Source organism: Anas acuta, chromosome 6 (assembly GCF_963932015.1).
Source record: "Anas acuta chromosome 6, bAnaAcu1.1, whole genome shotgun sequence".
Taxonomy (NCBI): domain Eukaryota; kingdom Metazoa; phylum Chordata; class Aves; order Anseriformes; family Anatidae; genus Anas; species Anas acuta.
The window spans coordinates 20,661,784-20,689,235 of NC_088984.1; the positions used below are offsets into that span (position 1 = coordinate 20,661,784).

A 27,452-nucleotide genomic window follows, 5' to 3' on the forward strand; every position below is an offset into this window, starting at 1 on the left:
GGGTCAGGACACAAACAGAATTTGATGTTACTGTATCTCGAGCTATTCATTAGGGATATATTACTCTATTACTAGCCAAGAATGTAGTACAGAATTATAAGAAAGGGACTGAAAAAAAAATCAAGTAGTTAGGGGATGGAAAACATACCCAAATTTACTTCCCAAATAAATTCCTGAAATCATTTGGTCTGTATTTTCTGGGGTGACAAAAAACTATGTGTTTCTATACTGAGACACCATGAAGGAGCCTTTTTTTCTAGAATGGGTAAGCTGTAACATTTTAAAAAGCCACCTTTGTAGTACTTCAGTTTGAACCCTAAAATCACCATTCACTTTGGTAAAGAAGGGTTTATTATGCTCGGAGAAGTAAAATGTCATCAAAGTCACCAGAACTAGACATATATTTATGAGAAAAATCAAAACTCCAACTAATTCTGTAGAATTTACCAATTTAAAATAAGCGATACTCAAGTACAAAGGCTGTGTTCAGAGGGGAATATATTACAGTGAGCTGACATACTACAGCAAGCTGTGCCCTGTCAAGAAATGTAATTTCAGAACAAAACATATTGTCACATAAGCAAGTCACTGTACTATCAGAAAGTCAACTCGCTCTGTTTGTATATGCACACGTGTATGTCTTCCTCTGCTCCTATGAGCTGAAGTTTTTTGCCAAAGTTTCTTTTAAATGCTTTCAGGTAGCACTGGATGAAAAGTGCAGACACGTTGTGTTCACTCCCCTCTCTTACTGCAGATGGTGTGGCTGAGTATCATGAAATACACGGCTTTAAATTGCTTTAGCAGAATTGAACATCCCAGTGTTGAAACTCTGCACAGAGCTCCCTCAGTATTCTTTAAACCTCTTTTCTGTTTTCTGAAAGCACTTTCATACTACTGGAAGCTCCCACCTGCCTTTTCTGGGTACAAGTTAATGAGCTACACCTCACTGCTTCAAAGTCTTGACATAATGACTTCTTGTTTTTAAATGTGTCTAGCATTCTACCATAGCATAGATTCATAGCTTAAGTTACCAGTAAATGGTTACTGATTTAGATTTGGAAGGAGAAAAAAATCTAGGTGCTGTTTCACATAGTACACAGATGTCTTTAAAGCCTGAAGGGTCGTGGTTGTTGTTGTTTGTTTTGTTTTGTTTTCTCAAGTCCTACTTACTTTCTAACTCTGTTATTGACTGAATATTTAGATCATAGTTCTTCAGTTTCTCTTTCGAAATGCTTCCTAGGAATTTACTGGCCTGCGTTTGATTTATAGTTCACTTGTGAGTCACCAATAATCGTAGGTCTAATGTTAGGAATCCCTGTAGCAATTAAAACCCCCTTAAAGGAATAGATCGCTGTAACACATAGGTCAGCGGCATTAGTTCCCTTTATCCAGCCAATGCCTTCTTCACTTCCAGCATTTACAAATGTCAGACCAAGTCCCTGTAGCAACACTAGAAAGCAGATACCTAACTAGTGGTATTTTTGCTTTCAGTCAAGCTTTCTTTAATACTTCCTTTAAAAGTTACTGCTGCCAACTACCTTGAATTCAGAAAAAAAAAAAAAAAAAAACAACTTAATGAAGAAATCTACTGAGAGTTTTATCTTGGTCTTCTACCATTTATTCTTTGAAATATATGCTGAATCTGCTACACTCAAATTTGAGATACTAGTTGTATCAATATGGACCCATGGTTTCTAGCCTTTAGATATGCAAATTGTGTTTCTGTAACGAACAAAACCTTAGAGACCATGCTGTTGTGGTTCCACAGAGCCTTTATTGCGCCTCATCATTATGCTAAATTAATACAAATTTCCTGTGTGTCCAGAATTCAAAGTCAATCAAGTGGCTTAATCTCTGAGGATATGGGATAAAAATGCTATTATTTCAGTTTGGAAGAAGGTGAGGAATTACCTTTAAAAGCATCTATGCTAGGACAGCAACTCTGAAACACATGCCCACTATGAGCAAAATTTTAACAGAGTTATGAACTTACAGATTGCCTCCTGCCCTACTTTTGATTGCAGAGACCAGCTCCCTATATTTGTGTGATGCATTTTTGGCAGCTTCAGCAATTGGCCTTGTAGAGAAGCAGTATTAGAAAGGTATTTGTGATTTGTTACTCGTCTCTAATGTACTGAATGTTTTGACTTTTTATTTTTAAAAGTTAATCACAGTGTTTACTTTTTATGTTGGATTCATCTTTTTCCCCATATGCTTTGCTTTTCTTAGCTGGAATCCACAAGATGAACCAGTGCCAAGTGTCCAGTGAGTTTTCTGAGGCATATTAGCACACGATAGCTCTTGAGAGATCCATAATATGCAGTTTAAAAACTTGTGCATTAGCAAGTCCAACCGTATTTTATAGAATATCTCTGAAATTGATGATCCTATCATGATATTTTAACATTTCCAAAGCTATTTAATCAATCAGAATGACTAAATCATCATCCTAATTCTTATTTGAAATAATAGCCATTGTCGTATTATACAAAAATATTTCCATTGTTGATGCTATATTTCTGAGGATATTTATAAGGATCTTTTGTTACTGAGCAATTTTGAAAATTTCTCATACCTCCTGAGGTATGAGAAATACCTGAGGTTCTTTCCATTCCTATTTTCTTAACTTCACTAAATAAACTGCACCAACAGACTGAGTCTCAACTATGATACATTGCTGATGGGAAAAGCTTGTATCATAGCAGCCCTTTGGGTGCACAGTGCCTGTGTAGGTTTCCTGGTGTCTGTCCTTCAAAACTAGTACCTCGGACTAGCACTTACAGAAAGGGAAAATAAGCATATCCAGAGAATTCAAGAATGCCTGGCTTTCTTTTGTATTCCTCTTTGTGTGGGATTTCTACTTCTGCCTTCTAGAAACTCAGGCTAATCTGGTGCAGTGCAATAGAAAAAGCATGCATTGTACTACATTCCTGCCATGAGCGGTTAAAGTTAACTTTGAAATCATCTTTACATTGAAGACTCTGGTATGGATCTCGTGAGGTGTTACCTCAACCTCGGATTCAGGTGTCTCTTGGGGATTTGGGCTGCGTGGATTTATTTTGAGTGAGTTTCTTTCCTGGTTGTTTGAATGCTAGCAGCATCACAAACAAAAACCTAACAGAGTATTTCCAATCTAATCCAAGTATGTTTAGCCTAATTTTCTCTCTGACAATAACCAAGAGCAAAAGCGTGGAATATAGTACAAAAGTAGGACAAGCAGAGAGATTTGCCCAGCCTAGCATGGTTTGTGGCTCAGGGATTTCCCGATCCAGAAATGATCTCTTTGTATTTAATTGTTTTCAGTAGGTTTTTCCCCTGTGAATTTCTTCAGTTACTCATATTGATTTACAACATCACTCAGAGAGCAAGAGAGGCATCACTTACTTCACATGGTAAAGTGAGATAGCTATTTCTTATCACCTGGTGGTTACTGGATCAAGCAGCGCTGCTAAAACCATGAAATATGCTGTGATATGTAGTAATTCCAACATACCTGAAATGTCCTGTTTTTCATCAGTAACTGTCTCTTCAGAAAAGAACTAACCGAAAAGCAGCTCCTACAACTGCCTTGTGTCTTCTTTAAGGAGGAGAAGAAAAATAATCATCAGTTAACTTTTCTTCATTGTCCAGAACTAGCTTGTGTCATTCAGGATGGTTTGGCATGTTTGCTTTTTTTTTTTTTTTCTAAAGTTAAAGTTGTGCCTGTGTAAACCTCTTTGGCTTTGACTGGTTAGTTGACCAGTTGCCTCACCTCTGGAACCCACCATTAGATGTTATTACATGCTGGGCATATGAGAGGTTGTGTATATTCAATGAGTGTAGGAGGATGTCTCCAGGACCAAATTTGTAGAAGCACGCTGTTTACTGACACGTTTGAATCTCATCCGTGCTAGTCACTGGCAGTTAGTTCTTCAGCATGCTTTGTTTAATCTCTGCCTTTTCCATCAATAGTTAAGTCACTCACAATAGAAACTGAAAGAACTGACAAATAGTGAAGGATCAGAATTGTGTCAGAAGGGGAAAAAACAACAAAAGCCAAGATTCTAACTATTTATGGATCTTGTTTCCCAACAAAGTGTATCTAAAAGACATTGTTTCAGGGTTCAGAGACAGCTAAATGATTGATTTCACATAAAATATTTGTTGTTCTAATTACAGTATCATCTGGGTCTTTGGCAACAAACAGATGCAAAAACAGCCTTTACATACCATCTTGAAGAACTTATGATTTGCTTAGTGTGCTTTATGATCTAAAGCATATGTCTTTGCATAGAACTGCAGTATCCAAAACGAAGCCGTAAGTAATGAATCACTGGGTAGAAGAAAATGCATCGCTCCTGTTATGAGTTCTTTCAATGTGTGTATTCAAATGGTTCTGTTTAGGGTTATAAACAAAAGGCTATGCTCACAGTTTTAGCAGTGTGTTACAGATTCTGGGATGCACATGACATCAAAGAGGCTACACTAATTTCCCTAGCAGTCTATGGCTCTTGGCACTATGAACACACTCCATCTGAATAAACAGAATTCTAGTTCACCACAGTTGTGTGGGGGATCCGAGGTGATCATGAAGCTTGATTTTTATTTTAAATCTTTCTGTCATAGGACTTTTTACCCCTCCAGATTCTGTTTTCAGTGAATCTAGTAACTACATTTGGAGCTATCAACTTACACTGCAAAGCACTTGACACTGAAAATAATTAAATCTAGCTTATTATTCTTACCTACTGAACCCAAGTAAGAGCTTTGAGTGCATGGGAATTGCATGATTTGCTAAGAATTAATCTCTCTTTATAAGCATTTTAATATATGTATACATATATATATGTAAATTGTTAAACTCTTTTCCCTTAGAAACACTTGAGTGAAGTTCTAGTAAGATATTTTGTGAGTAAGCAAGGGCTGAGGCCTTCTAACTCATCAAAGAACATCTGATTTATTGTTCTTTCCATGCTTGCTTGTCACTAGCGGCATGAAGAACCCCAGCCCCTATAAATATTCTTGGACACTCTTCTGTAGCGGAAGAGTAAGTGAATTTGGTGGCAAGAATGGTTCCCAGTCATACCAAATCTCACTATACCAACAGAATGGATGCCTTATGGAACATACTGAAGTTACTGCTGGGTAAGCATGAAGTATCCTGGAGAGAATTACAATTGTTAATAGCATTAAATATGCCAATATGTCTCCAGGCTCCTGATGTTCTTAGATTAATCAAATCTTCTGATGCCAGAACTTAGTTAGGTTCTACTGCTGCACCATTAATGGCTATTTCCTTTTCTTCTATTCCATAGTTACTCAGTATCTTACTTGATTGTTTTATTTTCCACCTTTTTGCTGTGTTTGTTCTTGCTGTAGTGTTCTCTTTCCTCTTTCTCTGACCTCAGAAGGAAAACCACAAAGATATCAGAGACATAGTTGCTTAAGTCACCAAGTAGTCCTACTTTTTATTCTCTCCTACCCCATATTGTTGTCTGTTGGGTTTCTCCTGTATTGAGATTAAAATCTGCCAGAGGCAGTGCTTATTTTCCATGAGCCTCCAGCATCTTTTTGGTGTGGGAACTACCGTAATATATTTAATACTTATAGTGTACAGCATAGACCTGATAACTGCATTAGTCCCAAGAGTGAAGCTATGAGATAATTCTACAGCACTTGGTCTGGGAAGACTGTTGCAGCCATTATCCTGCCCTTGTTTCTGACACACTTATAACAGGTTGCATTTAACAGGCAGAGTACAAATACCCTGTGATGTGGGTCTGGTGTCTCCTGGTGCATGCTTATACTACAGTCAGACTGGCTGCAGTTCAGGAGTGTGCAAGAAAGTGCTACGTTGGCTGGTTTTAGTATGGCAGTCAGGCAGGTGCAGGAGGAGCTCAGTGGGGGCTAACTGCCTGAGTATTCACTCTGCTTCCTGGGCAAGTTTTTCATTTTCCTCCCCTGTTGCACTTATGGTATGATGCAAATTTGTGGAAGTGGTGGAGAATCATGGGGATGAGAAAAGGAAGAAGACGTGTTTGTGTGAATGCTCATGGCCAGACAGCAGTATGTGCCCTTTGTAAATCTCTCTTCTTTAAAAATCAAGCTGAAGTAATTAAGATCACAAAGCCCAGTTCACTTACAGCATTTTTTACTGCATAAATGACGTTCAGTCACTCCCATTTAACACTGATATGAGGGGAGCCAGAATCACTAGCCCCTCGAGTCCTCTGCTTGAATAGACTTGTATGGCACAGAAGAAAATATAACTGTTCCTTGAAATCAGCATGCTGCACATAATTACCCACTTAGCATCCAGTCCAGGAGGAGGATGCATATTATAATTGTCTGTGAGGTCATTTCTGTATTTGCCCAAGACTTCAAGAGAAAAAGTGAAGTTAACTTGCTGCCTTAAAAAATGATTCAAAACTGGAAAAGCTTGAAAACATCAAAATACATATAAATTATCAAAGGAGAACAAAGACAAGTTTTTTCCACAAAAGTCTTCTCCCCAGGCTATAACAATGCTTTACATAGGCATGATCAATATATCCAGGCTTGAGAACCAAAGTCTTTTGGAATAAATTAGACTGGCAGGAAAAGAAACAAACAAAGAACAAATTAACATGATTTTAAACATTGCTTAAATTTTCATGAATGTAGACCTTGAGATGTTATGATGAGATCCCATGAGCCTGTGCTAGTATTTGCTTATAATTAAGGGTTGCACTTTCATGTTTCATCTGATATTATAGATTGGAAATCAGACACATGCTTACTATTTTTCTTGGTCATACTGATTTATCTACTTTATTTGCTTTTGCTTACTCTTTTAATAAGAAGTATGGCCCCATTACTTTTCCTTTACCAGGCTGCCCTTTCTCCTCATAAAATGTATCTTCCTGCATTTGAGTAATTAGAGAAGGACTTCCCTTTCTGTAATGTTATGTTTGTATTCACCTGTAACATAAAGATAAAAGACTAATCCCTTCCAAAGTTGCTTTGGATAAATGGCTTCAGAAGGAAAATGAGTACTCAGCTCCACTCTTCAATATGTGTGGTAGTGGATGGAGGCCCTTCACCAAGGGAGTCAGCAATGCAGCCTGCTTTGTATTACTGATGTGTTGGCAAAGATCCCTTCGGTGCATTCCTTGCTAAAAGTATGACGTCATCCAGTTTAGTGCCCTCCCTGTGCTGCACCAACCTTAAATCAGTCTGACTCACATCAGTGGATTTTACAAGTTCCAAATGCAGTTGTAGCTGCCTCATCACCATTGTCTCTGCAAAATTTACCATATAGGAAAAATTAGCAGTGTTTGGCAAAGTTATCAGCATCGATGGGGTTTTGGAATAAGGACTTAATCATGAATATTTGAAGAAGATCCCAGCTTGATTGTGGAGAACACAATCTGGTGATTTGCATTTCCTCTGAAAAGCATGCCCAGTGTCGGTCTACAAGTTTTCAATACCAAGATGAGCAGGACAGACAGGACAACTAACATGAGATTTTTCTCTGAGTCATGCCCCTCATGGGAATTCATTAGAAAGAAACATTTTTTCAAATGCTGTTTTGTAAGTACTGGTCAGGGCCCAAATACTAGGTGCAAAAGTCTTTGTGTCATTGCTAAAGAACGTTTTGAAGACTTTTGTTAAATCTTACTGTTCATCAGCTTGTGCAGCTCTGGAAAAAAAAAGAAAAAAAAAAAAGAAAAAAAACTGTTTGTTGAAAGGATGGATTTTTAAACAGAAAAGTCATGTAAATAAGATATGGCATAAAAAATGTGATAATCATCTCCAAATCAAGAGATGTCATGGAAAAAGGTGAAAAGCCCTCCACTGCCATTGTGTTTAATGCTTCAAAACTCCTCTTATCCTTCTTCTGAAACAACAAAATAGGACACTTTTCAAATTGCTCACTGTAAGGTGGGTTTTCAGGGTCTCAAATTGTTCTCAAAACATTCTGCAGTTTACAGCCCCCTTTTTAAAATAATTCTGCACCCAACAATAAAATGGTTTCCTTGTTTCTGCTGAGTAGCCTTCTGCTTTGCACCCAGTCTGCTTCATATCCTGAATATCCATGATGATTCCCAAGTAATTTTCTCATTATACAACTCCTCGTTCTGAAAAATGTAACTCAAACGTTTGATTTTACATTTAGTTGAAAACATGCGTCTTTTTAATCTGTCTGAGTACTGCAAGGTCCTGATATATTGACTTGGGCTCTTATGTGCCAGAAGAACAAAAAGTTGACCAGTAGTCATAACAGAGGAGTAAATAGAAACCCAATCCATTTGTTTACTCACAAATACTTTGTACTCTCACAGATTTACCCATCTGCCAGTTTCTAATTCCTTTCACTGTGAGCAACATCAATTTTATGGTAGCTTTAGGGAAACATCCACATGAGCCTGCTCACCCATTTGTGTCTGCCTCTCTGGGTTCAAGTGAGGAAAGGAGGAGGACACCCAGAGCCTCAGTCTACCCTGTGCTGGCTGGATCAGCTGATGTAATGCACTGGGCAGAAGGAATTTTACCTACTCTGTTTTATTTCTGCACTGCAGTAAAAGATTTACCAATAAAGAAGCTATAACATTAGGAATTTCTGCTTTCCTGGAAGAAAAGTTTTCTTCCAGACAAAGGGAGGCAAATACCTTACTTCAAAACTGGTGCTAAAGGACAGCCTGAAGGAAGCGCCTGTGTGCACTCTCTTATCTGGTCTCTGAATTTGTAGCAAGCCCAGGAGTCTGGGCATGCCAGAGGCTCTTGGCACAATTTGGGTGCAACACAAACAACACCCTGTTAATGGTAGTGGTGCTGCTGCTATTAGTTTGAAAATAAGTGACTTTTTTCCTATTGGAGGCCTAAAGTTTGTCATCAAAGCTAAATATTTCAGAACACCGTTTAAACTGCCTGTTCAACTGCTGAGTGTTGAGCACATGTTAATACAGTTTTCTCCAGATATGGTAGTTTATGATAAATGTTACCAGATTTTGTACTGTTCGTGTAGTATGCTACTAAACACTAAGACAAATGGGCCCACTGAACGGGTATTTCCTTTGGACACAAGCTGCAGACCACCCATGGAATATACAGAAATAATTAAGCGTCAGGATAAAAAGCTAGAACAAAATATTAGTGTCTCAGAATCCTAATGAATAAAAGACATTATAAAAATGAAGACTATGCACATAGATGTTTTGAAAAATAACATCAGGCCACAACAATATTTTGGGTAAAAGGAAGAAAGAGTACCTCATCATGTTATAGTGCTGTTTGAAAACTTCTAAATACTTGTGTGCTGTATACTTACTTTTGGCAAACTGCGAGGGCCTGAGTCTTTATTCATACTGTCCTCTTGGTAGACTGAAAAAAAAAAAAACAAAAAAAAAAAAACAAAAAACAACAACAAAAAAAGACTTTTGGAGCGTTATTCATGAATTACATTACTGTAAAAATAAACTGTAAAAAAATATCGTATCTAAATATTACAGAAAAATACTTTCCAAAGACACAGGCGGTATTTGGGCACCTAATTTCCCCAGACTCTCATGCAGTATTTTCCAGAACAGCTTCTGCCTTGTCTGGATTTATACAATACAGGTATGTAGCAAAGGTTCAGGCTCAGCTGCCAATCTCTTGAGCAAAAATATAAAGGTCTCCTGAACTTGAGAAGTATAAAGCATTGAAGATTTGGGCATCATATTTAGCAGCAATGCAAAAATATTAGTTAAAGCTTATTTTGTATTACTAGAAAAATGTAACTTTTCTCTATAAAATAGATTTTAATTTTAGCTCTCCAGTCAGTAACCTGATGGCCATTTAACCTGCCATCCGTCCTAGGTGTTGTGAGGGAAGATGATGGTTGGCACAAAACAAGTGCTCCCCTCCATACAGGCACTGCAGTCCCTCGCTGTGAAAAAACTACATTGCAGATTTCACTGTGCAGAAAGTACAGTGAAAGAGGGAAAATCTCCTAGAACTGTCAGTCATTTGGCTGAAAAAGCCCAAGTTCAAGCATGTCCTCTACCTCACCTGAGTAACTGCAGAAAAAGACAATAGTTACAGACTGTGAACCTGTGTGTATGATAACCCTCCTTTTTAACATTACCTGTTAGTTAAGGCCACATCTTAAAAATGGATTTGTTAGATTAGAGTCCTGCACCCACACAAGCCATATTGACTTCAGTTTTGAAGTGTGTAAAGGAACTCATGTGCTACTTGATCTTTGTTCTGTCCCTTTGGATCAGAGCAAGTTTCCCATGCAGTATGGAGTGCAAATGTGGTAAGATTTATATATTTCCTTTGGTGCCACAAAAAATTTTTTTTGTTCATACTGTCATTTTTAACAGGGAAATGTCAGAAAAGTCAAAGACATTGGGAATCTTATTGGAAAAATTAATGACCTTTCCTTACCCACCATACTGTCTTTTAGTAAATAGTGCTTCTGTTTTATCCTGAAAGTAGTTGTTCTGATAATCCACAGGATGTGCCACAGAAAATGCCCGGTAAAACAAAGTACAGCACACCATAATGTCTTTCTTCTTTAACATGAAAAAAAAAAAAAAGACAAAATAAAAAGGCTGTTATTTCTTTTCAGAATCTTCCCCTTCTGAAATATTTCCTTCATCTTTAAACTCTGCTTTCCAGATGACTCCAAGCAACTGTTACTCTACAGTGCATCACGAATTATATTAAGAAAGCGTAATCCCAAACCGGTCTGATTTCTCTGATTAAACAGAAAGCCATGTCAAAACGTAGTCTTTTTATATAATAAAAATGGTGATAATAGAGTAAGTCTCATCAGTCAAAGGGCTGTATTGCTGTCTACGATAGGAAAACATTTTTGCTGCTGCTGAATGATATATCCCTAGCTGGTCACAATATACCTAATTTCCTGCTCAGATAACAGAAGATGCTAAGATACAGAGTGAAAGGAATAAGAAGCTGTGTGATACAGATATATGGAAGAATTAAAAAATGTTATAAAAGTAAAAGTGAAGTTATGCCTAAAAACTTGTGTTTGAACTAAGTTTCAAAACGGAAAACAAAGATCCCAAGTTTCTGTGTGCTTGCTTTGAATAGGACTTGCTAATAAATCCAGGACCAAATAGGACAGAAGAAAGGACTGTTTACAGACTAAAATACGCTGAGATGTTCACAGCACCTGGCACAGCTTAAAACTAAATTGTCTTATCTTACTGTAGGTTCAGAAAACTGTCTTGAACAGAAGCTGAGAACACCTCGTCGACGATGTCAGCAGCCCAAAATGCTGAATAGCCCTGAGGACAACATGTACTATAACCAGTTAAATGTGAGTTCAAAGTGGCAATAAAGCTGTTTTACTGGCTTTGTTTCCAGTTAATAATTCTGTTATTAATACCTGTTTCAGCCCCTCCAGCCCCACCCCCACGTTCTTCTGCTCTCGTCTTGAACATGTGCTTATGCTCTTTATCTGTTGCTTTCATGTCAGGATGTCTGCCTTCACGGTGAATAATTGATGTGGTTTATCAAAGACGAGCAAGATGCATGCTTCATCAGGCTCACTTGAGCCCTTTGATCAAAAAAATTATGCTGTGACTTCTGATATTATCAGCATCTGCTTGCATTCAACACAAAATCACTTTGAATTAAAAATTAACGACTTGCTGCTTTGCTTTGACTGTGTGTTCTTGGCCCTCTCCACAGGGAACTCTAGAATATCAAGGGAGCAAGAGGAAGCCAAGAAAACTTGGGTAAATATCTATCTTCTTAGTTCTAAGCAACTGTAAACAGAAGAAGTCCTTTGTGATATTACAGAATATGCAAAACTTTCTAGAGAGGTTTCTAAAAATAAACAATTAACATATCTCTGTGCATTGACATTGGACATTTTCTACAGAAGCAAATGTAAAACTTGTGTGTACTGCTGTCTGCAGACACTAGAACTGATTCTAACAAAATATGTTCCCCAGCTTTCTCTGAGTACTACTATGACTACAAAAGAAAACCTTTATGTTTTTAAATGTATTTGGTACTAGTGAATGGTTCCAGATGAAAGGTGTTGAAACTGAAGTCCTCTAACCTATAATATGGACAGAAGCCCTACCAGCTTTGCAACACCACGCTCACAGTGGTATGCCTTCCTGGGGGAGCATATTTTAAGAGCTGACAGACATGCCACTCAGCCCAAGAGGGAGTTGCTGCTTCTCCATTGGACCGAGTCAGTTTTTCATTGTCACGTGAACAGTTACCTCCTGGCAATAGGTAGAAATCACTGAAAACAATTCATAAAAGCCAAGCTGGCCACTATAGAGTTCTGAAAACATTTTGCTGGCTGGTCACATGAACCAGAGAGAACCGGTGTATGCTGGGTCTTCAAAAAGCATCTACTCCAAAAGTTTACAAGAATTTTCTGTATCATTTTCTCATTTTTAAATTGGTCATCTGAATATGAGCGTATGAATAGCAGGGTCAAGGTTAAAGCCCAAAATGTTACATGACTGAGCAAAATTTGATTTATTTGATTTCTCTCCCCTAGATTAAAAAGTCTGTTTTCCTGTTTAGGGAACAAAATCACTAACATGGAACTGCAGTGCTATTCAAACATCACAGGAAAATGAAGGCCCCTTGACGTCAGTAGGGCTTTACCCCAAAATTGGTGATGTGATCTTTGGTTCATATGCACAGCAAACTGTCAGCTGAAACATATTACCAAAATCATACCATATATATGGAACATATATAGGCAAAAAAGCCACATTGCTCAAATGTAAATGGCCATCGGAGGCAAACAGTTGGTCTGTCATTCTATACACATAGAAGAAGGACTACATTGCCTTTCACTGATCCTTAGAACCATTCAGAATATAAACATAAGAAAGTAGTAGCGAAGTAAACGGCACATGTAAAAACTATGTCTTTCTGATCAAATCATCTCAGACTTTTTTTTTCTTTTTTTTTTTTTTAGCAGTGTTCATTCTCACATCCACAGAGAAGTTTCAATTTCTGAAGATATTGACAGAATTCATTTTTTAACTTAATAAATGTTGTTTGTTTTCTTTCAAGCCAAATCAAAGTGCTTGATGGAGAGGATGAGTATTACAAATCACTGTCAGCTGTTGAATCAATCCCTGAAGATGACAGCTGTCTCAGTTCCACATCTCCTTCTTCTCCAAGGGGAGTGTCTTTTGCTCAAAGCTGAGCTTCACTCACTTTTTTGACTAATACTGGTAAGAGTATTTTCATGCTGGTAATCTCTTCTAATTAACTTTGTGTATGATTATATAATATATTTAAAAATACAATTTCAGTTAGCAACTTCGTTTCACCAATTTATACATGGTTTTGCAGATATTAAATTGTATTTCCATAAATAATTCCAGTAAAGGGGAACAACACTACCTGTACACGTTGCTGTTGTTAATCAACATGTTTCTTTAGCAGCATGGTTACTTTGTGCAGTTCCAGCCCCTTCTTCCCTGCTCCCCCCAGCTGCTGTTTCCACCCTGTGCCATCCCTTCTGTTGTGCTGGCACAACTGCTGTGTGGCAAATAAGATCAAGGAACTGATCTGGATTAAAAGAATGCTGTACTAAAAACCGTCTTTTGGGGTCATAGTGAAAATGTTCAATATTTCATTAGATTGATATTAAAGCACTATATTTTGTAATTTTCTGTGCATTGTATGACTTTTAACACTATAAAAATGAACAGAGTAAAATCATTTAAAATAAAAAGTGTGTCTTAATTTGCCTCGTAAATATTTTTCATGTGAAATATTACTTTACCATAAGTTTTACTTGAAAAATATTTCAAACGTAAGAAGCAAAACAATTTTAAAGCTAACATTAGTTGATTGCACAGACTGCTTTATATAGCCTTTGTGACTGAAACCATCGTTGGGACTGGATATTCTTGTTATCCATGCAAGTATCTCATTTCTTTCTTAACCTGGGCTTAATCCCTGGGCTTCAGTGATTCCTACTGCCTTCTTGTATGTAACACACAAAAACGTTATCTGTAAATTTTTCTACTCACTTTTCACTTACTTTCCAAATCCTTAGTGAAACAGTATGTAACTTTCTATGGAACACTGAGACACTTTGCTGGAAACTTTTTCTGTGACAGAAAAATGACTGCTTCATCTTAATCTTTACTTTTAGTTTCTGACCCACAATTTTGATCTGTGATAATTCTTTGTTTCTTTTCCATACAATCTCTTGTCAAAAACTTTTGGAAATAAAGTCTTTGTATGTATACCACCTTATAACTTTGCTCAAAATGTTTTTTGATTTTGTTTTGATAAACAATGTTGACTAAATGTGACCGTGTTTCATATTGGTTTAATTATAACACTTATTTTTATCTCCCCTCCAATGGATTTACCCTGATCCATGCTAACAAGCCTTCCTCCTCGTGGAGGTACAGTCCACGCTTGTTCTACGAGTTAAAGAATTTCTTGCTATCCAAATCCACTGACCTCATCTTTTCAGACACAGGACAAAGAAAGATGTCATTGGAAACAAGAGACAAATTTAGTCAGAGCATCCCTAAGCCAGAAAAGGGTTTGAAAGTAGAAAAGGGAACAACACAGATAAGTCAGCAAAAGCTTTGTCTCTACTAATAAACACAGAAATGTTCTGTTGTTCCAAGAGGAACAATCCTTCATTCGTTCTTCACTCAAAATGTAACAAAAGGTTGAAACTAAAAGTTAAAATCCTTCAAAAGATTGAAGTCCTTCAGTTCACTCTTCATTCTCCTCTGCTGTGCATCTGGGCGTGGGTTTTAGAGTCTTTAAAATTTAAGGACTCCTTAAACAATTGAGAATTTGTGAGTAGCTGCTGATGAATTAATGATATTAGAAGATGCAATACAAATATGAATGGCAATTTACACGTATGCATGAATGCAGATCAGTATCTTTACTTTTGGTGAAAATATAGCAAGAAAGAGTTATGATACTTCATAAAAAATAATGTGCAACTTTTCTTTCCTACGTAATACATAAATTCTCCGGGTCTATTAATCTGCAACATATCTGGATGGAAAATGACATTATTTTGAAAAGATTCAAATGACTTACTATTATTCTTATACTGGCATAGATCATAGGGAGCTCTAGCAATACTGATACTTTGTGGTTCCATCCCTCCTTTTTGAAAACTATTTGGGAAAATATATTTTTATTGTTTGTGCAATGCATATCCTTATTATGCATGGTTAGAGTTTATCAATTGTTTCAGTTAAATGGTAGTGAGGCTTCCAGTTAGGTAATACATCACTTGTCCAAAAACCAGAAGCTTACCTTACATTGAATACATTATGCTGAGTAGTTGTATTAATTTCATAAAGAAGCAATGGGAAGTGAAAAATAATATATAATTCAGTGAAGCACTTAAACCAAAACCTAAGTCCCACTGAAATCAATGAGATTTCAGCATATGATTAAGTGCTTTGCTGAATGGGGCCTGAGTTAACAAGAGCAGCTTCAGAACATTAAATAGTAAGCACAAGCTAAATGCAAATACTCCCTAGGTACATCCCTTAGGTCCTTCTTTTTCTTCTTCCTGATTGTTAAGATTGTACCAATCTCAGTCATCAGAAATGGACTTCAGAGAGATTTTGTGTCATATTTTAAGCACTCTTTGATCACCAAGAAAGGGTAAAATATAATGTTTTCCTTGTCACGTGAAGTGCCACTATCTGCATCTGCTATAATTTTTGAATTGGTTTGATGTCACTAATGTTTTTATACTGAAGTTGCTATCTGAAAACAACTGTGGAGTTGCACGTTTAATTCTTGCTGCTTCTTGGGCAAGAATTGTGCATCAGGACAGTCTGTCCATTGTTTTCTTCCATAGCTTACCTCCCTTTCTTCATTTGCTTCTTGATTAATTCAGTTTATGCTCACTAGGCCTGTGAGGTGGCCTTTTCTCATCCTTATTGTAGCACACACATCTCTTTAGATTAAAGGCTGTATCCTCATCTTGCTGTAGATCTGTGCAGTTGCATTAAAAATGGCAAAAGATTGATAGATGTGTTTGTTTGGGTTGATGAATGCGTGAATGGGAAGGTGGCTCAAGTGTTTTGAAGTGCTTCTTTCAAAATTCTGGCTTGCATTACAACTGTGTTGCTGAAGAGATAATTTCTTTAAGAACCATCCTGAGCATCAAATCCTATAAGAATGGGGGAGTAACAACATGCTTAAAGTGTGGACATGTTGTATCCAGTGTACCGAGAAGCCATCATCTCCTGCTGGCTGCCTGCCTGAGTTCTTCCTTTGTGTGACAGGGGAAGAAAGCATGTTTGCTGTCTGCTAGTCTGTGGCTGCTCTTACTGGAGGCACCATTGTCTGGCCACCAGTGTTGAATGATGGTTACAGCAATGATTGTATCTGGGTTCAGGAGACAATATTTGTCCCATAAAAGCAGGATTGTTTTATTTTGTAATACAGCCTGCTCAATAGCCTCTATAAGAACTGAGACCAAAGAGCTGCTACTTAGCATAGCAGCTTCTTTGCTCCAGCATTAAGGACTGGCTCTGTTTGGGAATTGAGTGGGAGCTGGATGGCACTGTTAGCTGTGCATGAATGTACCACGCAGAGCATGCTTAGGAAGGAGGAAGGGCGAGAGCCTCTGACTGAGGAGCAGAGGATGAACAGCAATTTTTGTTTGCATAAAGTGATAAAAAGTCTTGCACTGTCCGTGAATGCAGTACAGAGGTGTGCTACTGGTGACTAGTTGGCAGAATAGATTTTCGCAGTTAAAGGTGAAAAAAAAAAAAAAAAGAGTTAAAAAGATAGTTCTGAAAATATATGAGATCAGATCTAAGGACAAACGCATGACATGTCGTGTCATAAGAAACAGGGAAAAGGAGTGCAGGAGACATGACAATCTGGTGTTCATGGTCAGTGGGAGTATATCAACATGAATTGTTTAGATTTTATCATTTGGTTTTGATACCATTTAAGTATTGTTCTCTTTTATTTCCTTTCACATATGTTATCCTGAAATATTAATGTATTTTGCTTAGTAGTTCGTAACATCCTGTTCTTAATATTTTATAAAAGTAAAGAGTTTAAATCCTGTTATAAAAAAGAACATTTTTAGGCTGTGTGTGCAATATATTTAACGCTTTTCAGCAGATAGGAGAGAAAAGAGTGAAGCTCAACAAGGGATTTTAGATTTTTTCTGCAGACTTTAATGGCACTAGAAACCAGTTCTTGCTGAGGACAATTTCAGCCTTTCAGTTATGGTAGCATGAAAACTTCTCTCTCTGCCAACCGTAAATTGGGCAGGGAGCTTTTGAAGATTAGCCCCTTTCATTTGGTAATTTTAAACTTGCTTCTCACTTAAACATTTACATCACTTCGGTAACATAAAGGAAGCTTAGAATAGGAGTAAATTGCAGCCGTCTTAAATTTGCCCCCACTGTGACCTCTCTTAACCTATACACCTTAAGAGTGGTGGAAAGGGCTTTTGTGCACTGAAGATCTTCTAAGTAGTCCCCGTCATGCTGTCCAAGGAGTTGTTACTTACAAGTTTATAAAATATAACTCTATACAATGTAAAACTGAAGACTTTGTTAGGTTCAGTCAGACCAAAAGCTCATTTTCCTTTTTCTGGCAATGATCAGAACCAAATTTTTCAGTGGTAGGTACAGAAAATAAACAACCCTGGACATTTACAAAGCCACCTTCCTAAAAGGAAAATTTCTCCCTAATACTGCACAAATACTGATTATCTTGTGCCATTTAGTGTAGTTGCTAATATAAGCATCATACTTTTATAAATATATACTAATATGTATTTTGCTGTATTTTGTATAATTGTGAATATTTACACTTCCAAGCAATTGTATCACTGTATTTTAATTCCACTAAATTTCTAACTTCTGATACATTTTAGTGGCAAGAGCTATACATGGCACATCCATATACAAAACATAACATGGATTTTTTGTTTCAGTTTAAAAGAAAATGAATGTATTTAAACATGGTCCTTTCTAATTGAATTGGACAGCTTCCAACATGTTGTCAGAGTGTAAAAAGGAGCTACCAATTCACTTTCCTTATACGACTTTCTACATACCTCCAGTGCACTTTTCATTCCATATAAATAGTTGCAGACTATAAAGATCTGTAAGTTATCTCATAGTGTTGCTGTTTTCTATGTGTAGATATCTTCAATTTTTGCAATACTTTATTGAACAGTAGTCTTGACTGGATAATCTCTAACCCTCATTGGTATAACCAACATCCTTTATAATGAAGGAATATTTTTTATTTGTATCTTATATCATCATGAAAAACAGACATGGTTTTAAATATAGATGATATTAAAAATTAAAAATATATTAAAAATAGAAGATATGTAGTGGTTTCAGGTCTAGTTGTCTTATTCAATATTGAACTCAATAAACAGTAGGAAAACAGCGTGAGTTTCATATTCGTAATTATGTGGTTGTCTCTGATAGTGCAGTACATGTATGCCTAATTCCTGCAGTATTAATATACAATGGTCTCATTTTAGAATTCATTGATCTTTGCTTGATTTTAGGTGTATAAGGACAGATGATCAAATCTCATATTTTAGAACTTAGATCCATCACTGTAAGTAGAATTTCTTGATGAGTTTCTTTTTTAGTGAAAATGAGGAAATACGTAATTTGGTAAAAAGATTTATGATGTCCTGGAGAGGGAGTAAGGAGGCAGTTTTGTAGTAGAAGTAAATGACTATGGGTCAAGATATTTGGTTAGTACTAGAAGCTATTTTGTACTAAATTTAAAGTGATGTAAAATGAGATTTAAGCCCCAATCTTAAAACTAACCCTTAAAAAAGATAATATATATATATTCAAATGCTTCATTCCTTTATAAGAACTGAACTGAATTGTTTTTTTATAGTAATGAGATGAGTTACCAATGAGATAAATAACTGCAGTCAGTCATATCCTTATTTCTCCTTCCTATTTTTTTTTCTCAAAACAGAGAATTTTGGGAAGTAACCAAACTCTGGCATTATGTAGTATCTTTGGGTTAACCAAATACATAAGAGTGCATATGATAAACAGTAAGGCCATAAGGCACAAAAGTGTTATCCTCTATTGGAAACAGCTAAGTAGTTTTACTACTGTTATATGCACAAGATACGGCGTGTAATAAGCTTATCTATTCTGCTTTTACCTCTGACAACAAAATATTAAAAATGTCAATTTTATTGTTAGCATTAGAAATACATTTTGTTAGTATGCCTTTTCTTTAAGACTGTTCACCCCGGGAGGAGTTGTAGCAGAGTGCTTCGTTAACAGAAAACAAAATCCTGCTTGACCAGAGAGCAGGATTCCCAGCGTGATGGAACTAGCACAGGACGCTACGAAAACCCGAGGCCTGGGAGCAGTCCTCTAGGCCAGAGCTAGAGGTTACAGAAGTTGGTGAGAGAGACTTTGTGTCTCCATCGTGATGGGCACTGGAACTGGTAAGGGAGGAGGCCAACAATTCAAAATAACAGCACACTGTGTCTTCAAACACAGGCTGATGCCATGATTCATCTTAATGGATTTCTCAGGAATTATTGGAAATTATTTTATTAGATGTATAAATCAAGAATCAGTCAGAACAGTAAATATATTCATTGTGTTACAGGGCAGTGTTTATTGTAGTACTTCTGTGCTGTGATGTTAGAGGACATAGGAACAGATAAGAGAAAAACACATCTTAGAGTTATGATTCCAGAAACCAGATTACATATTATTGATCAAGCCAGTAATCGATTAAATTCCTGGCTTTTGCTTAGCAGGCCTATTGTGTTGTTTTTTTTTTTTTTTTTTTCTTTTTTTTTTTTTTGTTTGTTTTTGTTTTTAAGTTGCAGAGAGAGATTATTTTGCAACAATTTAAATATCATTTTATAAGATCATTGGCAAGTGGAAATGGCAAGTAGGTGGAGCAACATATTTGCATTTTTCTGCAAAAGGCCAAAACATCAATTTCTGACCCATCTCCAGTGAAAATTAGACTTGAAACTCTCATCTTGATCTTTCAGTGAAACTAATATGGCCACAACATAGGCTGGAGGCAGTTCACTGGGCTGGAGTACAGTGCTGGGAGGGAGGGAGGCATGAGTGTCCCAAAATTATCATGATACTGACTATAGCAAGTCTCTGATGAAGGCCTATTTAAAACTGCAGCAGCAGAGCTGAGACATCATGATGTGAGATGTGCTGGTGGGGATGGCTGAGGCCAGGAAGAAAGTAACAAGGTCTTGTGATTCTGATGGAAATGACCCATGGAAAGCTCAGAACTGGAGTATGGCATTGTTGTATGTCTGGGAGGTGACAGTATGGATTTGCTACATTGGAGCCCTTAGCAAGGGGAGAGGAATGTAGAAGTGTTTTCACAAAATTGACAGTTTATTAAATTCTTTTTGTTCTTACTTCTACTTCATGTTAGCAAGCAACAAATTCTCCAGCTGCATTAACTGTGTTAGATTATCCATAGGCTTCTCTGACAGAACAGCTTGTAGTGAGATCACAAAATCCTTGAAACAGAAACTTTTGATTTTGCAAGTTCTACCAAAACAGGAATGATCACCGCTCAGCACTGCCATAAGAAACATAATTACAAATAATCTACTAATTTGAGAAAATTGACAATAATCAAAGATCCCCAAGTCCCATACACATTTCTAGGACAGCTGAATACTGTAGGTGAAACAAGAGAGGCAGCTAAATCTGTCAATCCATACAGCTGAAACTTGGGACAAAACAGTATATTAAGTACACTGTCCCTAGTTTGTCTTTATGCTTCAAGATGCAAGTAAGCTATAAAAGAAAAATAACGAATCTAACCACAGTTCTTTGTATTCTTCATATGTAGGATTAGTGTGATGGAAGTTTACGTCTAAATGCAAGGTAAGTCCTGTATTTAATGCAGGCAGAGACAATTTATTTGATAAAATGGATCTGTTAAAACTAACGTTTTGAAGGAAAAACAAAATGAAAGGCTTCATAAAACTGTGTCTTTTGATAATTTGTGTTACAATCTCCAGCATTTTGAACTCAATGCAGATTTACAGCTGAATTCCAATTGGAAATTGGTATTGATTGATTATGTTGCTCATTTAACATTCCAGCATGCGGCAACAATAATGCAACAGACTGTGATAAAATGGGATGCGATCTAACAGGACATGACCGATGGGATGAGTACAAAATGCTGGGTCTGCTGGTAGTGCTGTGCAGTAGTTCAGGTTGGCATCTTCTGTGCTTTGATTGTTCATTTCATTTTGCTGTCATCCTACTGAGTTGAACATTTTAAAAGACACAGCGTTTTTCCATCTGTAAGTCATGGAAAGACAGATGGATATGGAAAAACTCCACCTACAGTGCCTTGAGTGAATGCCATTGCCCACTTAGTGGTAAAAAAATCCCTTCTGGAAAATTAAAATGCCCTTAAATATATTATATTGTGAAAAGCTCTTTAGTATAGGAAATTACTGATCTCTTACAATTGAATTTATTTTTTTAATCAGTACAAGTAAAACCAACTGGTTCTTATCAACAGAGCTGCTATATTATAAACACCACTTCTGTTACACTGAAGTTAATCCCCAGTCCTGTTACAAGAAACTCATCCTTATTAAAGTAACATTAAGAGCTTCTTTTTATTGATCTGCTCCTTTCACTTAATGATAGGAACTTACTGATGTTTTAATAATAACCTTGCAAGCTTTATCTCATTTTACTTCAATGTGTGTTACAGAAAGATGCTATGGAAACTAACTTAGCATAAACATTTTGCAGATGTCTTTAAAGGTTAGGGAAAAAAATAAGATTTAGTTGCACTGCATGTTAACAAAGATGGCTGAAAAACTAGAAGATAAAAGAGAGCCTCGAGTATGAACATCAAAGAATTGTTAATGACAAGAAATACCATTAGGGTTAGCATCCCTTTTGTTTCAGCCCCCTCACACCTGCAGTGTGTTGCAGATTCTGTCTTTGTTGGCACGTCTGAATTACTTCCATTAGCATTTATAGAAAAGTGTCTGCAAAACAACAGAAACGTACCCCTGGTTTCTTCTGTTGCTCCAAAAAGTCAGATATTAGGTTCTCTGTGGGTTTCCTTCAAGGTACAGTATCTTATTGTTAAGGAGACTATAGACCCAGGATTCCGTTGATTGCAAATGAGCTAGGTTGAAAGGAGAGGGCAGCTTTTGTTAGTGCAAGAGAACTAATATAAGCAACTACAAGAAGCGCACATAAGAAGCTCAGACATTAGCAATAGCAAAATCAGAGCGTGAAATTCAGATTAGCCCTCCACAGGCTGTGAGAGGGAGGGGGTATTGGAAGACTTGGCATGGCTAAAGGTGTAACCTGTTTCATTTGGCCCCTGAAAATTTTTAACAGATGGTGGGACCAGCTGTCTTTTTCAGCCATTTAATAAACTCTTCGGTGGTAACAGTTTGGGAAGTGGGGGGTTTTGAGTTTTAGGCCAGAGGAAAAAATAAAGAAATCTGTCCCAATTGTCTTTGCCAAATAGTGAAGTCTGGAAACATTATGAAAAGTTAAAGTGAAAAATCTAATTGATGATACTGTCCTGATTATCCATTTCAACAGAAGAGGAAAAAAGAACTGTCTGTGCCCAAGTGGACCAGTGCATGAAAAAGCGCCTATTATGTTGTTATCTTTATCTGTCATTTTAATTTCAGCTCTTGCAAAGGAGGCACATAATGAGAAATTTTAAATGAGCTGTAGAATGAGAAACTGTCTTACTTTTTGAGACGTGATACCATGTCAAAGTAACAGCCAGAGTGATGTCTTGTATAAAAAAATAAACCCAAACGTATGTTGAAGGTAAGATAAAGTTCGCACTGTCTGCCCAGGTGAATACAGCAAGCAGTGAACTTATTCTGACTTGCATAACACAGTGATATAAAATGAAAATAAACTGCCATTTTAGAAGCATATAACATTCAGGCTCTAATAACCTTAGTAACATGTGGGGGGTTGCTTATTATGAGGGTTTACAAAAAAATACACTGCAGCTCTGTTTCTTCAGTTAAATTAATTTTTTTTAAAATTATAATTTCCAACACAACACTTAAATAAATGGCAACTCTCAATTATATGAGATGTTTTATTTAAAAAGCATGTCTAGTGTCTTTGAACAGAACAGTTCTTTTTGCACATTTACATGCTACCCAGCTGAGCAGCCAACCCTTCCATTTGACAAGGGCTTTGTTCTGCCTACAGGCCTATTATAAGCCCTAGATTGTTTGCCCTTAATAAATTGCAACAATAAGACAGAAACCTCTTTCAAGTTAAGAGAAATAAAACACGTTGCCTACATAGCAAAGCATATGAAGTTTAATAATGACAACAGAAACATATCTACTAAATCTCATTTGCTTTGCTCCCAGATCACTGCGGTTAAGATAGCCCAGAAATGTTAGCTCTTTCCATACATTGAACAAAAGATTAAAGAAAACAACAGGAGGACAAAACAGCCCTAGCTACAGTTTTATTGGTTTTTGATTTTGATTTTTTTTTTCTTCATGATATAAAATCATACTGGGTGCTATGTAAGGAGACTAGTGGGAGCTAAGCCTGAAAAAAAAAAAAAAAAAAAAAAAAGTGAACATGATTAAATGTAGAGCAGAAAAATGTTTTTAACTGAAATGAAACATGATTTCCTACTAGTGAGAGGGAGAAGAAGAGTGGGAATTATTCAAATTAAAGAATTTATTCTACTCTCCAGTATGTTGGTGTTTGTCTGCCTTTCGGGCTCTCCACTGAATCACAAAGCCCTAACAATTTTGCTTTTATAGCAGCTAATGGACATTCTTCTGTGGCTCAAGTGTTGGTTGGGAACTTGTGATCTTAAACAAAATTGTTAAGCTCTGTTTATGGGGCCCCATTTGTAACATTCAGCTGACAGCTGTGTTGTTTGTGTTTGCTATAGATTGTTAGAAACAGCCACCTTTGTTGAACTTAGATCTTCTGCATATTTTTTTCACTTAAGCTGGAAATTCCCAATGATTTTTAGAGTGCATCTGCAAATTATGAAGAAAATAGGAGGCAAAGTGCAAAAGGGACAGACATCTTGGACTCCTTTTGCAACAGAAATTCTGAAGAAGGTGAGTGTACCCATGATTAGCTATAAGTAAATTAAAAATCTCTATTAGAAACTTGGTAGTAACTCCATACAATGTTTTCAGAAAGAAATTCCAGTCACTGGTTCATTTATAGTTTACATTTTTTAAATGATTTTTTTAATTTGCAAATGGAAGTCCTGAGGATATAAATATTTCTTTGCTTTGATAATAAGAAAAATACACTTAGTACTTGGAAATGTTGCTGACCAGCTAAAAGTACAGTGATAGAAACTTTCAAAGGAAATGTAGTGTTTATGACAGGTATTGATTTGACTGTGTTAAAGGCTACTTTTCCTTCTTTTAAGGCATTTTTGAGCTATAGACAGCTCTTTGAGCACTATTAGATATTTTCCTGGGAATACTCAGTATTCCAGATACCCCTATACTTTCATTCTCTTGAGCTACAACATGCAGGAAACATCATAGTCATCCTGCTTTCACAGGAAGAGGGAACTGAAGATCAAGGTGGTCAGGATGTTTCTCTCTCATGTCTTCTTTTATGTCAAAAAGAATTAGAGGTGGATTCTTCATTGTCTCTACCACAGCACAGTGACAAGGTGCTGGTTTCAGTGCTTCTTTCCAACTGCTGCACAGACCTAAACAGAGAGCACATAACTCGTTATTTCTGAGGGCAAAGCCCTCATGTTTCACCCTGATGCTTCCTACAGTGCTAACCTCTGTTGTATCCAATTTCTGGGTGACACTTGGAAGAATTTTAAAGGATGGACATGAACAGAGAAATATTAATGAAAAAATAACAGACTCAGTAACAATGAAGTAGAAAACTACAGTGTGAGAGACTTAGAAGAAAAGAGAGGAAAGTATCTGAGAGAAGGAAGAAAAAAATAAAAGGAACCATGAGGTTTCAAAGAAGAGGCAACTTTGAGTAAATTTTGAAGATTATCCTTATTTTGGGCTATGATAAAGCCTCAAAAGATCTTTCAGAGCCTCTTAAAATGCATTAAATACCTACGGTAGAACGCTTTGAGGTGCGTTGCAGCTTCTTGAGAAGTCTGGTGGTATAATTACTGTGAATCCACATAAGTGGCTTTGAATGCAAAATGACAAATGGACCAGTAATTGGAATTCCATAACCAAAGACAAATAAAATCAGATATAAAACTCCTAAGTATTCTAAATATTAGCTTTTCAACAATAGAAGATCACCGTGACTTATTATCTTGGGATCTGGTTCCTGTTTCTGAAATGACCAACAATCTTCACTTTTTAATGTTTCAGAGTAGATTTTTTTTTCCCTAGGCCTGCAGTACTGCAAGGAATCAGGTTTTAAAACCATTAAAACCATTACCTTCTAAAAATCTACTGAAAGCTTTGGAAAGAATCTTTCCTGTCATAAGTCAGTTTGAGTTTACAGAAAATACCAACATGATAAGAATAGGAAGAAATGTTTCTGGCGTTATTTAGTTTTCAAAAATACTAATTGTTCAGTATGCTAGAAACTTAGTAGTTGCAACTCCAGAGAGATAGATAGCCTACTGGTTAGGTGATAAAATCATAGGTAGGTGATAAATAGTATATTTAATTAGCAAATAGATCTCCAAACATACCACCATGAATATGCTGTTAGATGGCTTGATGTAAATAGCTTTGTGATTTATCCTTCATATTTATAAACATTGTGGGAAATATAGTTGTGAGCCTTCCTCTGAGGAGGATTGTTCTCTGCTGTGTGAATGATATAGTCTAAAAAAAACTCATTTTCCCCTTAGTTTCATGGCTTCATTATGTTGCAAAAAATGATTTGCTTTTTCAGACAAATTGCACAGAGATGCATATCTCTAGATATCTCTTAACATATATTTATGTTTTCACCTTCAAATTAAACTGATCAAGAGATACCAGACAAATACCCAGAGATCAAAATGTATCACTTTGATTTTTCAAGCTCAATCCTTTAAAAACCCAAGCTTCACTCAAATATCTAAATATAGATACTATTATTTCCTCCATATGTAAGGATCTCAGATGTTTATAGCCCATTTACAATTAAATATGTAATCTGTCTGCTCATCCAGACTTAATCTGGATACTTTCATTAAAATCACAGTGTTTGCGATTTTGACAAAATAATTTGTCAGTAGCTGCAAAACTGTGTTTAACAATAGCACATGTACACTCTTAAGAGGTAGCATCATAAGCTTCTTCTCGGTATCCTATGAGTCTTCATTTAGCTCCCTGTATATTAATGTAAAGCTGTAAATGATAGCAACAAAACCTGGACTGAAATTTAAGACATGCAGGAAGGCTGTTAAACAAGGGATAATAGAAAACATTTTCTGTATCCTCTGAGTTGCTCTGAGTAGCCAAGAATGAAAAGCACCCCAAACTTTTATTCCTCTTTTGAACTCTCCAGACTTCCATGATGTGAGCATGCCAGCTATGTCCTAAATAATGCCTGTAAGACTGAGGGAACCAACCAAATACAGATCAACAAGGAGCTGGTAAGGGAAAAAACAAACTATCTCAAAACTTTATTGATATAGAAATATGGTTGTCTGGTGGTCCCTTATGTATTTGTAGAGCATCAGATTCTTGATAGCTAGCAAACAAAGTGATGGCTGCAAAGCGGTAGGTGCTGGAGATACCCATGGGCTGTAGAGCTACATTCACTTTTTCATCATACATGGGAGTAGAAGGATTCACTGGGAAAGGTTGGTGGAACACTGACTAAGGTAGTAAGAAAACTATGGCAGAGTGAGGGTGGAGGAAAATTAGCTCTTCTGACTGCTGCCATATGTGTGTGCTCAAGGAAATATGGATGGTAGCATTACTGAATTGAGGGGTTGTATCAGTATTAAATCCTAAGGTCTTTCTTCAGCACAGCTTTTCACCTCTAAAAGTGGTATTTTGATGACTGGCAAGTGAAACTAGAGCCTTGGACAGAATCCTGAAGTGAAGATGAAATATTTGCCAAAGCAGAGAAGGGATAGGCTGTAAAAGTTAGCAAGTATCTGGTTGTTTCTGCTCAGTATGTTCAGTGTTAGAACTGTGGAGGCACGCTTGTCTGTTCAGTACAGCCCACATAATATGTGTTTTATCTTCATAAAGCAAAGGTGTTAGGCTCTGTTTTTCAGTTACCATCTGCTCTAAACACTGTCCACTAGGCATGTTAGAAATATAGATGTTGTGGGCATGTTGGCTTATCACTGTGCTTGCATAGGCTGCGCGTTTCTTATCTGATCTCTACTCCTCAGCTATCTTTCCCACAGAAAGATTGATATCTGCTTATAATTCCAAGTTGCTGAGAGAGTGTACAAGCGTTAGGAGAGACTGACATGAAATTGTGGGATGGAAGGGATTTATAAAATAGTGGATTTTGCAAAGG

General features: G+C 36.7%; 1 protein-coding gene across 2 annotated transcripts in view; it reads left to right on the top strand.

The window, feature by feature from the left end:
* MYO3B (myosin IIIB) overlaps positions 1-14,226 on the top strand; it is a 196,826-nt gene extending 182,600 nt beyond the window's left edge. For both annotated transcript variants that reach the window (XM_068685651.1, XM_068685652.1), the window contains 3 exons: positions 11,184-11,290; positions 11,665-11,711; positions 13,024-14,226. In XM_068685651.1, coding sequence (XP_068541752.1) covers positions 11,184-11,290; positions 11,665-11,711; positions 13,024-13,159 — 290 coding nt within the window. In that variant the 3' untranslated portion in view covers positions 13,160-14,226. The remainder of the gene's footprint in view (positions 1-11,183; positions 11,291-11,664; positions 11,712-13,023) is intronic.
* The last annotated feature ends 13,226 nt before the right edge of the window (positions 14,227-27,452 follow it).